The sequence below is a fragment of the Homalodisca vitripennis genome, chromosome 2, assembly GCF_021130785.1.
Source record: "Homalodisca vitripennis isolate AUS2020 chromosome 2, UT_GWSS_2.1, whole genome shotgun sequence".
NCBI classification, from domain to species: domain Eukaryota; kingdom Metazoa; phylum Arthropoda; class Insecta; order Hemiptera; family Cicadellidae; genus Homalodisca; species Homalodisca vitripennis.
The window spans coordinates 130,776,777-130,790,971 of record NC_060208.1 but is presented as its reverse complement, the minus strand read 5'-3'; the positions used below and the strand labels follow the sequence as shown (position 1 = coordinate 130,790,971).

Here is a 14,195-nt window from a genome sequence, read left to right as displayed (position 1 = left end):
ATTTAGAGATACATTCATATCACCATTGTCATCACCTTCTATTTTGCTGTTTGAACAGACATATTTTTGGAAGACACAGTTTTAGAACAATACATGCTTTAATTAATTCATATGGCCAACAATACGTGGGTGCATACTAAAAAATACATAACAGACTGATTATTGCACAGTAAACACGTTCATTTATAAGTTTCAGAGGCACCATCATAAACTGGTTGCTAACTCTTCATATAAGGGGTATAATTAAAGTGATTTGTTAAGTCGATAAACTGGAGAAAGTTTGAATGTTGTTTTTACCATCTAAAGCGAGTAAAGTTTTATTTGCTGACTCGTCCACTCTCAGAGACTCCGGCGGGACCTAACGTCTACTCAGTTCTTGTCAATTCAAACTTCCACAAGCCCTGCAATTTCCCAGTCCATTAACTTTTATCTTGGAACATAAAGTGTTTTTTTTTCTTCTTTTCAACTAATTTAAAACATCTATAACAACGATTTCGAATCAGTATTATATAATAATTATTATATTATGTATAAATTATAAATAACTAATAAATCAAAACCCCATTATACTTCAAAAACTTTAACAGATTAGGAATATTCGTTCTTTGGACTTAAAGCTAGTGTCATATTGAGGAATTTATTTACACTTCCGAGCTGATATATATACAAGTTGCTATCGTTTATTTTTTTCATGAAGATAATCTGTAATCAACAATATATAACACTTGGGCTTTGTTCTTAAAGCTGTTTTAATATTCATGTGAAAATAAATTTTTCTTAACAATGCACAATTTAGTTTACAGGTATATAATCATATTAGTCTTATATTTTCAATATTATGATAAGCGTTCGTTAACCAAAATGCTGAATTAATTGTTATCAGCCATAACTGCTTTTTTCAGCAGAAAAGTTCATGATGGATGTATTGTTTACTTGCGGGAATGGTATAAAATAACTAACATCTCAGCTCATAATAACTACATTACTAAAGTAACCTTTTGCGGAATAATAACTTCTCCAAGTTTAGTAGCTATTGAAAAAGAAAAAAAGTGTAGAATGTAATAATATACACTTTTACGTAAATATATTTAAAGTATTAATTTTAATTTTAGTTTATAGTCGTATTAATAATATTCCCATAAGATCGTATTGATCATAATTCAGCTTTATTAGTTACAGTTCAATTTTATCAGGAACCAGTTAAGGTAAGAACACACTAAGTTATTTAAATATTTGGTTTGTTTACTTTTAGTTGAACCAGTGAAATAGTGGTGAATATGTCAACACAATAGCAGTAGATTTCTTTAAAAAACTAAATCCCAAGTATTATAACATGAGAAAGGATACTTAGTGTCTCATTTTAAGGAATTTGTTCCGCTGTAACACATTATTGTGTAGCATTTAGAAACACACGGCAGGAGCAGAATTGTAGACGAATTTGCTTTTTAACCCTAAGAGAATTATCAACTTTAAATACTTTCGTTATTATTTAAGTACCATTGCAATCAAAACGGTAATGGTAAAATACACGAAGTTCAAAATTTTGAAATACATTACAAATCTAGTCGAATCAACGATATATTTGAAGATTATACAAGGGTGTTTGTTAAATAGAAAAAAACACTTACCTTAATAAACAATTCGAAATATTTTATATATTTTAGAATAAAACAAGTAACCCATAATATTGTTGAATTTTAAACTGTGTTTCTAGAAATTTAACAAAAGTTTTAAAATAGTGTGAGACTTATAGATTTAAAACTGTGATATAAACATAGTTTAAATTTATTGATACATTTTTGCCAATCTATTTCAATAACTTGAAGTACTAAAATAATATAAAAATAGTACATTTTTAAAAAGTCGGTGTTGGCCGTCAACCTACTACAAAAATATATTTGTATAGCATAAGAGTAATAGTGATATCAATATTATACCTAATAGTAAATATCATAATACATCTTTCCAAAGTATAGGTTGCAAGAAACACGATATTAATATAAATTGTCATGTTAGCTCGGAACCATTATTATTTGAAATGTAATGAATTAAGGCAAACCTCTTAATACATTTTTACTATTCCGTATTCAACTTATACCATATCAAAACATTATTAATGGCACATCTAAAATAATTGTTTTTATATTCAATTGGATTTAATGCAAAAAATTATGTGGTCCACTGGAGTACGAACATTGAACCTGACTTGTTTTTAAATGATGTTGTAAAAAGTGACTGTAAATTAAATCAGACGTTAAAAAAGTTTAAATACAGCTGTATTTAATCACTGAATTACTCCTGACAAATTAGGTATTCAACAAGGGCTATTGTTGAGCGTATTTAGTGAATCCGGCTCGCGGCTTTTGTACGTGCTTAACATAATTGTATTTAGGCCCTTTGTCACAGCGTTACACGGAATGAAATACCATACAATTCCATTATGGCCACTTGTAGTGTTGGAATAATCAATGTAGGTAGTAATCTATTAGGCTTAAACCTCTGTACATGTTCTAATTGTGCCATTAGCTAATAATGATTGTCTTTTGAAATCTGATAATAAATAGTGTATTTTAACATTACTATTGTGGTTTAAGTTAATAAATATTTAAATTTTGTTGATCTTTTTCTAACTATTAACATCATTATTTTGTACTTACCACGAAGCCGGAATGATAATTACACAAATCTAAAAATAATGTAATTCTTAAATGTGTAAATATCTTTAAATTTTTCCAGAGATCGATCGACAAGGACCATAAGAAAAACTTACTTCAAAGTTCAAATACAATGACGAGGCAACAACATCCAGGAAAAATGGTAAAAATTGTAAATGAGTAACTTGTAAAAAACCGCAATGGCAAGATATTTATTCAATCATTTACAAACACATTTAATGGAGTTAATTGGTTGGGTTTGATAAAAAGAACAGCTTTATTATTCTAGTTGAAAAAATCAGAAATTTATCTAAAAGTAAGCTAAAGTGCAACAAATGTGGAGTGCAGCCTTCGATTATTGATAAATAAACACAAAGCAAACAAAAAAAGGATTTTTTTAAAAATTTGTTATGTAGTAAAAGCATAAAGCCCATATGGACATTAAAAAAAGAGGCAGCCGGCCATTCAGAAGCGCAGCCTATCCTGTATATTGCCCAAAAATAATTATGCACCTGTGAATTTCCGTGGTTTCCATGGTTATAAGCGACGCTTGCTGCTTACAAGAAGATGGTTGACTGTCTTTCATTCCAATATTCAGAAACAAAAGCCACAATTCAAACTTGTATAGTAGGCTTGAAATAATATGGTCAATATAAACACACTTATTTATATACTTTAAAGTAATGATTTAACGTTTGGAAGGTATATTAGTGTAATTATTAGTATTATTTTAGGTTTCATAAATATTTGGCAACAAAAAATAATAAGGTTATAGCAAAATTTATTTGATTAATTATTAACAAGTACTAGTGAACAGGAGGAATTGGTAAGGAAACATTAAAGATTAAGTGCAAAAAGCAGAAAAATAGTAAAAATTTCAATGATACCATAGGTCTAAGCAGGAAATTATATTTCTATGTTCATTAAATTGTTAACAATATGTCATCAGTGTTACTAAGTGCTATTTTGTCTCAAACAGAATTCCTTATTTTTATATTCCTTTGCTAAAGCATATAAATATAAACCATTTCCTTCAAAGCAACAGGCATAACTAGTTTGTTATCTGTGAATATTTACAGCTGTATGTATTTTATAAAGGTAGACGAAAGTGTAAAGTTTTGATTCCAAACCAAAAAATATATTTTGCTTCCATTCACGTCATGCACAAAATATATCTAAACGGTCTTCAGGATCATATTCATATGTGGGTTTTGGTTCGGAGATGTAGCTAACTTTACGCAATTAATGTACATGTTGAATAATGTGCTGGATTATGAAACATTAATTACCTCACCCCATAACTAAGAAAGATACTTATTGCATTAAATTACTTTTCAAGACTACAATTTTGCGAAAATTGTGAATATTTTGTACTATTGTAGTTTATAACGTATGAGACAAGTCTGAAACCATTACAAGTAAACCATTTCATAAACACCAAACATCTAGAGAGGTTAAATGGGATTGAACCCCTAGAAGAACTATACTTTTGTTTTTACAACTACCTTTTGCCTTTCAAATTTTAAATATGATACACAAGTTCCTATTTACCTAAATATAAAAAGCGATGTCCATGAAGGTCAACTACACAGTGGTTGAAATGGCATTGCACGCTTTAAAGAACTATATTATTTTCTAACCTCGATGTTCTAGAGAGTAAAGTTTGACAAAAATGTGTCTCATGAGTTAATTATAATATGAAAATAAATGTCCTAAATATCTAACATCCACAGGAGGTAAAATGGAATTATAATCTCTAGACGAACTATATTTTGGGATTTTAATCCCCCGATGACCTACAACGATGAAACATGACACACATTTGTGTTATTTTCTCAATAGAAAAATTTAATATTTTTCATGAAGATAAACCACCGGAAGGGGTTAAATGTGGTGGCAACCCCTTCAAGAACTATAATTTGGTTTTTAAAACTCCGAATGCCTTAGAAAGATGAAATTTTACGCACACGTTCGAAAATAAAAAAAATCATATTCATGGTCTGCTATTCCCAGAAGTAAAATGGGACTTGCTACCATTATGATGACTATATTTTGTTTTTCAATAATCCACGATATCCTACATGGATGAAATTTAGCATACATTTGGCATATGCTCTCAATTGAGAAATAAAGATTTTTTACACCAACCAAATATATTTAATTGAACTTTGTGTATGTCTTAATCAGAGAAACAATGCAAGCAATGTTAAAGTACCAGTAGATTTTAATGACCGAAAATTGTCACTTTTGAGAGAAGTCGACTGTGCAGATAATCTCCCTTGACCGGCAAACGCTAACCAAGCACCGGAAATACGCAGACGTGAGAGGTGGATTACAATTGCCCGAAGTAGACGTTTTGGATTAAAGTTGACTTTACAGACCAACGTAATTATATATATATATATATATATATATATATATATATATATATATATATATATATATATATATAATACATGACAGTTATATATATATATATATATATATAAAATAAGGGTTGAAGTTAACACATTGTAACTAAAGTAGGTGTATTTATGGTATGGGTTAAAAAGAAAACTAAAAGAAATAACGTAAATATCTAACATCCACAAAAGTTGAAATGGAATTGAAGCTACTAGATGAACTATATTTGGCATTTTTTTATCATCGAGGAAACGAAGAAAATTTGTGTGCATAATAGAATTGATCCAGAAACACTTCTTCACTAGTTAAACATGAAATAAGAATTTTGAACTGCTTAGTAATGATCATTTACTGAGGACTGTTATCCAGAGGCTCATATTTTACAGGAGTACGTGGACAGTGAATATGGGGTTACCCGAGTTGGTTGACGTTAACATGCTCTTTAAAGGGAATCAAATATTTTTTATTTCAAATGAGATTCCACATATTTAAACTGTACTAGCTACCATGGGCTAAACTCTGGCATTCCCGATGCTGATAATTCCAGTTGCCTGCTCATACGTTTTTTCCCTATCTCTCTCCTTTGTAGTAACCTCTGTTTAACTGTTTACCTCCCCTCCTTATTCTTTTTCCAAATCTTTGTGTTCCTACGAGAGATTTCTTATAAGATTGATTGGCACTGTCGAGTACGGTTTTAGGTGTTCGTAGCGTCCGGAAGAACCTATGATCTCTCCTCTTGTTGAGCTGAGTAGTTCGTTTTGCAGATGGGTGACTTCGGTAGAGGTCAGGAGCCAGTGCCTTCGGTCCTTGATCACGTAGTGTGACGCAGAAGTAGAGGTTTGACCTCTGAATGTCTAAGGAATAGCCTCTGCCCATCCGTGTATTCCGCGGCGGGGAAAGTGGAGACCCGGCCTCAGGTAACTGGGGTAGACATTTTGTGTCCACGGGTACGCTCGGTCCTGGTCTCCTCATAAGACCGGCCGCTTATAGGATTTATGTGAAACTGTCGGGGTTCCTTTGGGTGAGTAGCGATGAAGTCTCTCTCGTTAGCTGTTACATCACATCCAGTGATAGGGTGACTTATTTGCCGGACAAGCTGAAAAATGTAGGGAACGTACTTCTGAACTTTTCATAGCCACCGGTAGTGTTAACGCAAAGACAGTGAAATGGATAAATTCTAGAGGTATCCACATCTTGAACTGCCACTAGAAAAGTAACCATTTAATAGTAGCAGTTTATTGTGGCACGTTGTAGGCTTTTAAGTACTCTTTCATAAAATACATTTCTTACATCAGACGAAGAGGAGAGGTTTTAACCCTTAAAACGAACTGTTATACATTTTGTAACATATAACAATGGCAAATGTCCAAATTCATATTACCCTTTCAATATTTTTATTGTCTATATCAATCTGTAATCAAAACACTTGTAATACTAAGATAGTATATTTTTACTTGATTGCTAACCGAATATTGTCCAAGACTGTAATGTAGAAGATGCTTTTTTATTTAGTTTCTTGTAATTTATAAAGTTCCAATGGAGGAAAAAAACAATGAAGGAATTTGTTGTTTAAGGAATTCCAAATATTCTTTAATATAGCAGTCAATAAAATAATGAGCCTCAGGAGGTATTTCGCTGGTGTATTTGTGAGCTCCATTCCTTGGACATTTATCAACGGTATTTGATATTAATATTTTCTTTAGCTTTTCCATGTAAAAATACGTAGCTTATGATGATAACGTTATGTCTCCATTTATTACGTATATTAATTTTTTTCTAATAAACGAATGAACAATCAGCCATTTTTTATTATTTAAGGATACATTTTCACTTATATTACTAATGAAGGAAAAACTTTGTATCTGTACAGTTCTATTTTCTAACCATATAATAAAGTTTTATCATTATGAATAAGAAAACTTTTAAGATCATTAATTTTGATTCCAGAAAGTAACAATCCTTGTTCCACCGTCATTAGTCAATGCGGCAGAGTAATTGTTCTAGGTAAAAGCTTTTCTGCGTAAATAACTTCTCTTTCCTTCTTTCCTCCTGAGGCAATAACAGTTAGACCACAAATTAAAATTATGTTGTTATCTCACTCATTTCTGTAATGAAAGTTTCTTCAAGGCCGGTTGGGTAAAATTATGGCTTTTCATTATACTAAAGTACCTATTCAGAAGTTCTAAAAGTAGAAGTATATATATATATATATATATATATGAACTGCCACTAATCATTGTTGTTGTGTTTAAGTAATATTTTCGGCCGCCATATCATATTCATCATATTAGAAGTTGGATTTTTTTAATGTAAATGTGGTGTTGTAATATATGTTTGCTTTCATTCGTTCTTGGATATAGGTACATTAATCATTATCTTAGTTTTTAATAACTTTCAAGAAAGCTGGATTTTTAAAAGAAACAACATACAGATTAAATATAAAATATTATAATAAATCAAATAAATATAATTTAAACTGAATAAAATTACACATGAAGTATTACTATTCAACATAGTTTCGGTAGCCCGGAATCACTATCTAAAGTTATATGGATAACAGTACGGGGCACACAGTTAAACACATCCTTTATACATGTATACATCTATATTTATATTATACATACAAACAATTTATGGGAATTAATCAATGAGTTGATTTTATTATCTGTGCATGTGTTACGTATTACTGCATATTAATTATTGTGTACTTGATATTGAACACTGTGTATAGATTTTGTATATTCACTGCTTTAGGCGATTGAAACTTGATATCAAACATTTCCTCTACTACCACGTATTGGTCTTATGGGTAACCATGGCGGCAACGAGAAAACCATATAATAATAAAAAGAATGTGAATCATATGACTTTTTCAGTAGCTTATCAACACATTGATACATAACTTTGATCAGATATATAAATGTATTACATCATTTGCGTATCAAAATGTATATACAGAAGTAACTAGTTGTACAGAAGTAATTATTTATTCACTTTCTTGCCTACCTGTACGTTCAAATGATTTATTGATTTTAATTTAACTTTTTGAATACCAATTTGGGACATAGCTCTAAGACCTGGGTGAAAGAGCAATAATATGCAAATTTTCATAATAGACTATGCGAGTGTTTACTTATTCCTAATATAGTACTCACTTTAGAAAGTCAATGCAATTTTATTTATTTTCATTTTTGTTGACTCAAATTATATTTTGTTACAAAATAAAGTTTTTGCATCTTTGTTGTTTGTATAGAAAATAGAAAGAAAATGTTACAAAAAAATTATTAATCGAAAGGATTATCTCATTAAAATGGATTCTTTTATTTAAAAGTAGTCACCATAAGGTTTACTGGCCAGGTGCAGTATCTCCCACCAGTTGATGAATAAATAGTTGATAATAACTAAGAAAAAGTTGATAATAACTCCCATGTCTCTGCTTATGTGTGTAACTGTGTACTATAACGACAACTTTTGATAGAGTTAATTTAGCGTGTTGAGATCTTTTATGAACATTTACTCCTATCTAATCTATAACACATTCTAAATGGTGCATATCTATTCCTTGGGATCGCTCTCTGAACCATGGTGACTAAAATATAGGGGTGATCTACCAGCTTTCCTTCCGCTCGGTTTCGAAGGCTTTCCTTCATAGTCAAAACTTCGTATCCAATTATCGCTTCATCATAAATTTAGTATCACACTACAAGCGCGCGCGCGTCCACACACACACACACACACACACACAAATAACTATCACTTACACAACAATATCATCACAACATTCACATAAAATAAAATTAATGTTATACTCCTCCGAAGTTGATGATAAAGTGGCCATTTCTAACAACTTTTTCTATCTCAATCATGTTGTGACTTTCATCCATTAAATGTAGGGAAAGAATAGAACTTTCTTTGTTTAATTTGACATTGGGAAGGTTTTCCTAAAATCTTTGTCTGAATGACTGACCTGTTTGCCCTAGGGACATTCATTGCATTTTATTTTATATACTGCAGTCTGGTTTAGTACGTCCCCAGTCAGTTCTCAATGCTGATTAATATATAAGTTTACCACTGTCATAGCTGTCAATGTTTATTTAAATACCTTTCCATCCAAACAAGTTATAGAGCAAAAGATAATTTTACTATATTCACATTCATTTTACTAAAACTCTCCCATTTCATGAACTGGCTCCACAACCCAACACCCCTCTGAGTAAAATGTTCTGCATACGTAATGGTACGTCATCAATGAAAGGAGATTAATTTAACTTAAAATTTTTAGAATTTTAATACAATATATTTTTAATAATTGAAGAAAATCAAACCGTAGTAACGATTTATTCCTTAAGCACAATATTTATAGTATATAGTCCAGTAGCATATGATATGATCTTACAGTTTAATACGTTCCTCAATGACAGTTATACTTAAAATGTGCCAAATTAAATTATTACAATGGAACTCATATTAGAAAACTGAAAAAAATTATAAGGAATAGTTTGTACTAACATCTTTATTGCAATAATATTTAAATTAACTTAAAAATGTCTTCTACTCTTACATTTATTTCCACTACGTTTTGCATGCAGTTTACAATAATAACACTCTAGATAATGACGCAATACTTTCAAGTAAAACCCATATATTTTTAGAAACCAAGATGTGTAAACTTAAGTAATCATTACTTAAGTAAAATTTTCTATTGTAAAATCACGTTTAAAACTAATTCTAAATAAATATTAAATATTGTTACTAATATGCAGCTGAAATCAAACCGTGTAAAATATAGTGTTTATGTTGATAACTTACCAGAGATTATGCAGAACAGTGCAGTAAATAACAGGAAGAATGTTGCCATTTATTCTGAAACAAAACAAACAACGTAAGAATTACCTAACATTTCTTGAGCTTTTGTATATACAAATAGTTAATTAAATATCTTAGGAATATAATCGTAAACATGGTAATAAAATATCATTGTAAAATATAATGCAACATTATCAATATTATTACCTATTTATTCTACATATAAAACCCAAAACATGGTGTGCAAAAGGTATAGTAAACATCCAGAACAATTAAACATGTGTATACAACTGTACTTATGACTTGTTCTGAGATTGCAATACTTCAGGAGATGTAAACTGAATTCTTATCCCAAATTTTGTCACACAATGAAAACTTTTAATCAAACTTCGAAAGACATGACGCCTTAAAAGCCGCCTCAGTTAGATTACAGGCAAAAGTTTCTTGCAAGCAACTTGGGCCCATTGTCGCCGACTAACCACTCTGAACCTTTTGTGCCGGGAGTTAACATTGTTACCCAAGCCGTTATCTTTTAATGAAGTCTTAGCTTCATCCTCGTAATCATTGTCAGTAGTAAGTTATTGCATTCAAACAATGACTAATCTTAATATGGAAATTCAAATTTCAATAGTAGATCGTGCTCATAAAGATTACATTTTCAAGTATCAATTTAAAATTCTTTTAAAATTGTGTTTTAAACACACAAATACGCCATTGTCATATTGTAACCATGGTTATCTTGAAATTCATTTTTACACTAGGAATAATTTAAATTTTATTTAGTTTTCTATCGATGCATTTGTCTATAAAATCATGATTAAAACAATATCACTGTATAAAATGTAAGAATTTCAAGTTACATAGATCAGTATGTCAAATTAAAAGTTAATGTCTGATTCAATCGGTTTGCAATACCACACGCCGCGTAAAACAAAAATTCTAGTTTTATTGGCGTGTGTTATACTGAAATTGCTAGGGTTGAATACATTAATTTCAACCAATTTTTTATTTAAATGTTTTTATAGATATCGGTGTTTGAGTTCTGAGCCTATAAACTGGAACCATTTAGGACAATACATAAAGCTTAGATCGTTATTTTTTAGCATGCGAAAGTAGCGTACCAGAGACTGAATTTAAAAACGGATCGCTGAATACACTTCTACAAGAGACTGGTTATAGTTAACTTGTTTTCAACAAGAATATGAAAATTAGTTAAATGTTTCGTTTAATGCTTTTAATATATAATTTGTTAACTGTATTTATACATTTACTCCCTGAAAATAGGACTTTCCATCAGTATTTTTGCAAGTGCATTATAATAGTTTGTAACATTCTAATACATAATAAATGACGTTTCATTAAATGTTTCAGGATCACATTTTCAAATGTGTCATTCTACAGCAAACAAGCTAAGTCAAAACCTAAAAAGAAATTAAAGTGTAAATCTAAGGAAGAAGAAAACCAACCAAAATCCAAGAACTTGCTTGCACTTAAAGATCCACCAATTAAAGATCTTCAAGAGGCAATTGAAGGAAAGAGAAAAATTGAAGAGATTGATGTTCCTATAGACCTTGTAAGTGAACCTTAAGTATATACTATATAAAGTAATATTTAAAGTAATAAAACTATAAACTGTTTATATTCATACCGTTTGAACGGTTTTAATATATTACAATTTTATATCTCAACAATTAGAAAAGTTGGGTGTTCAGTTTAAAGTAGCTTCCAATAAATTCAACTACTTATTTCTTAGTTTATTAAACTCCACCTAAAAAGGAAGAGGAGAGAAAAATATAACAGGTTTGTTTACAACATTTTTTTAAACATACCCACGTGATCCATAAAATAAAAAAAATAATGATTATACATACTTTTAAGGATACATAAAGCAAACGTAAAATGGTTTTTATTTTTTTCTGTAAATGGACAAACATAACTGCCTAGTTGTATGAACCAGAACATGAAGCTTAAGCATTGATAATAAATTAATTAATTGTAAAAAGATACATTACCAAGTTATTATAGATTATTTAGGCACTAGTTGTGTTATTTTATACGTTACGTAAATTTATAAGAAAAACGTATTTTTAAGTATCTGGGATCTGAAAGTATAGTAATATATTTTTTATACATTTAACATTATATAAAAAAAATTGTTAAAGACAAAAATACAATCGGAATTGTGTCTAATTCATCATTGGTTTGCCTTTATTTGTTATCACACACAACATTAAGTATTTTAAAAGTATTAACCTAAATAAAGTAGTATACATTCATCAATGCACATTGAACTTGAAGGAAAACCTGAAGGTGCTGGGGGACATGCCGGAAGAGTATCGGAAGCGACGAGTTGCCCGGATATACCAGCGGTCCAAGAACGTTATGCAGCAAGGAATACACAATACGATGGACTGGATCATGGACTTCGGCACTGAGCAGCGCTGGGAGAATCCAACCATGGGCTGGTGTTCCAGGTACGAGTTTGTGAGTTTTAGTGGAATAATAGTGATTAATTTTTCGGGCACTTTCTAACTCAAAGCACAGTGACGTATAGAAAATTAAACCGTGATATCAACCTTTTGAGGTATTTGAACGTACCGCTGATTTGCATAATGAGAAATTATTTCAGACGAGATAATCTGGTGCTAAGTTTCCTATCCAATTTTCTACTTCATTCTTAAAGACTTCGTCCACAAGATCTCTGGATTTCAACCAAATGTGTTAGGTGTTAGAGCTAGGGATCGTCTGGTTTGCTGTCCTTTCCAAGGATTTACTGATAAAGTGAAGAGTTTGGTTGATTTTGTAGGTTCCTGATCCAGGGACTCAAGATATACTGTATTGATTAACAAATTTTCTATTTTGTGTGTTTAAGCACATAGGATGAGTAAAAAGCCTGATATTGTTTTTTTAATTCAGTTTCCAAAACTGGATATTTGGTTGTAACGTGAAGCATAGATAAACAAATGATATACCCCTCATTGCATTATAAATTACTATGTTACAAATGACGATAGAGATCTAGGGGTAAGCTGTGGTCACTTGCGTTTTTAAATTTCCTTATAAAAAAGTTAATTGTGCAAAAAAATTAGGATAAAGAATAAAGTATTTAATCATTAATGTTCTTTACATAATTTAGTTTATTGATCCGTATAGTATTGCTGCTTGTAAACGTATAGTATTTTAAGCCTTATGCTGCTTATGTGTAAGTTTTTATTTACTTCAGATTAACAATTAAACAATATATAACCATTATTAGAGGTTTTTTATTCCCTGTCCAAGTTGAAGTTATAACTCAACTATTGCTTTTCCACATGATTAGAAGAGTTTCCACGAATTGTTTTTAGAAATGAAGATTGATAAAAAGGTAAAACTTATAAAAAGGTAAATTCACAATCGAGTACGAATTTTACTTCACTAAAAAAATATGTTAAACCAAAACTTTCAAAATTTACTATGAAATACCTTTAAATTGACAAAACTCAGTGATAAAGACCGCTATAAAAAGCCATATTGACTAACGTTCTTTATATTGGTTGTTAAAGCAACACACCATTCAACTCAACTGTACAGACGGATGAGTGTACTTGGCATTTTCAGTTCAACATGTTGACTAAAGGTGGCTCTCCACAGTGAAGAAGAAACATATTGAAAGACTTAAATGTGTACGTAATTTTGAGTGTTGTGAACTAGAAAATGTATGACACCAAACGTATGACGTAATCTTAGGGACTAGATATTCATGCTGTATTTAATATTATATTGGCCATATTGTTAAGAGATACTAATCTGAGATCAATTTAAATTGGTAGGAAAGGTCTTGTTGAGGCTTCAACAAACTGAGTCACTAAAAAGCCTCATTAAAACAAGATGCTTATTTTTATCTATATTCTAGTACGTTTATATTTTATTACTAACTACCAGGTAAATGTTTTCCAGTGGTGATAGCCTATCCAACTTTCACATGGTTTTTCCTAGTATGTGCGCAGCAATTTGCTTTGCAGAAAGACAAGGTTTTCGATGGGTCCATGAAAAACCACTCGTAAAGAAAAAATTTAAAAAGTCGTACAGTGACAACTTTACTTGGAAGAAGAGGACGCGGGTTTCAACAAAATAAATCACAAAATCAAATATGAACTGGTACTTTCTACTTGGATTTATAATTGCTTGATTTGCATTAAATCCTGACGTTTAATTTTTCAATATTCATTATCCAATAAAAGAATACATTTAAATACATTAATATGTAAGTATTGTATTAATATTTGTATAATGAAAAGTTGCCATTAATACCGTATATTTGAATTGAAACCAATTATTAGTAGCTTTTAGCAT

The 14,195-nt window shown here is 30.5% G+C and overlaps 2 protein-coding genes across 2 annotated transcripts in view; one reads left to right on the top strand and one right to left on the bottom strand.

Annotated features, from left to right (window-relative positions):
• The window catches only part of LOC124355807 (Down syndrome cell adhesion molecule-like protein Dscam2), a 487,821-nt gene that overhangs the window by 263,419 nt on the left and 210,207 nt on the right, over positions 1 to 14,195 (bottom strand). Inside the window, exon 4 of the mRNA XM_046806962.1 lies at positions 9,867 to 9,920. Within this exon, the coding sequence (XP_046662918.1) occupies positions 9,867 to 9,915 (49 nt within the window). The 5' untranslated portion in view covers positions 9,916 to 9,920. The remainder of the gene's footprint in view (positions 1 to 9,866; positions 9,921 to 14,195) is intronic.
• LOC124354744 (NADH dehydrogenase [ubiquinone] iron-sulfur protein 4, mitochondrial-like) lies at positions 10,602 to 14,063 on the top strand. Its single transcript, XM_046805415.1, has 4 exons — positions 10,602 to 10,705; positions 11,235 to 11,436; positions 12,162 to 12,337; positions 13,800 to 14,063. Exons 1-4 carry the CDS (start codon positions 10,677 to 10,679, stop codon positions 13,975 to 13,977), a joined length of 585 nt encoding a protein of 194 aa, XP_046661371.1. The 5' UTR covers positions 10,602 to 10,676; the 3' UTR covers positions 13,978 to 14,063.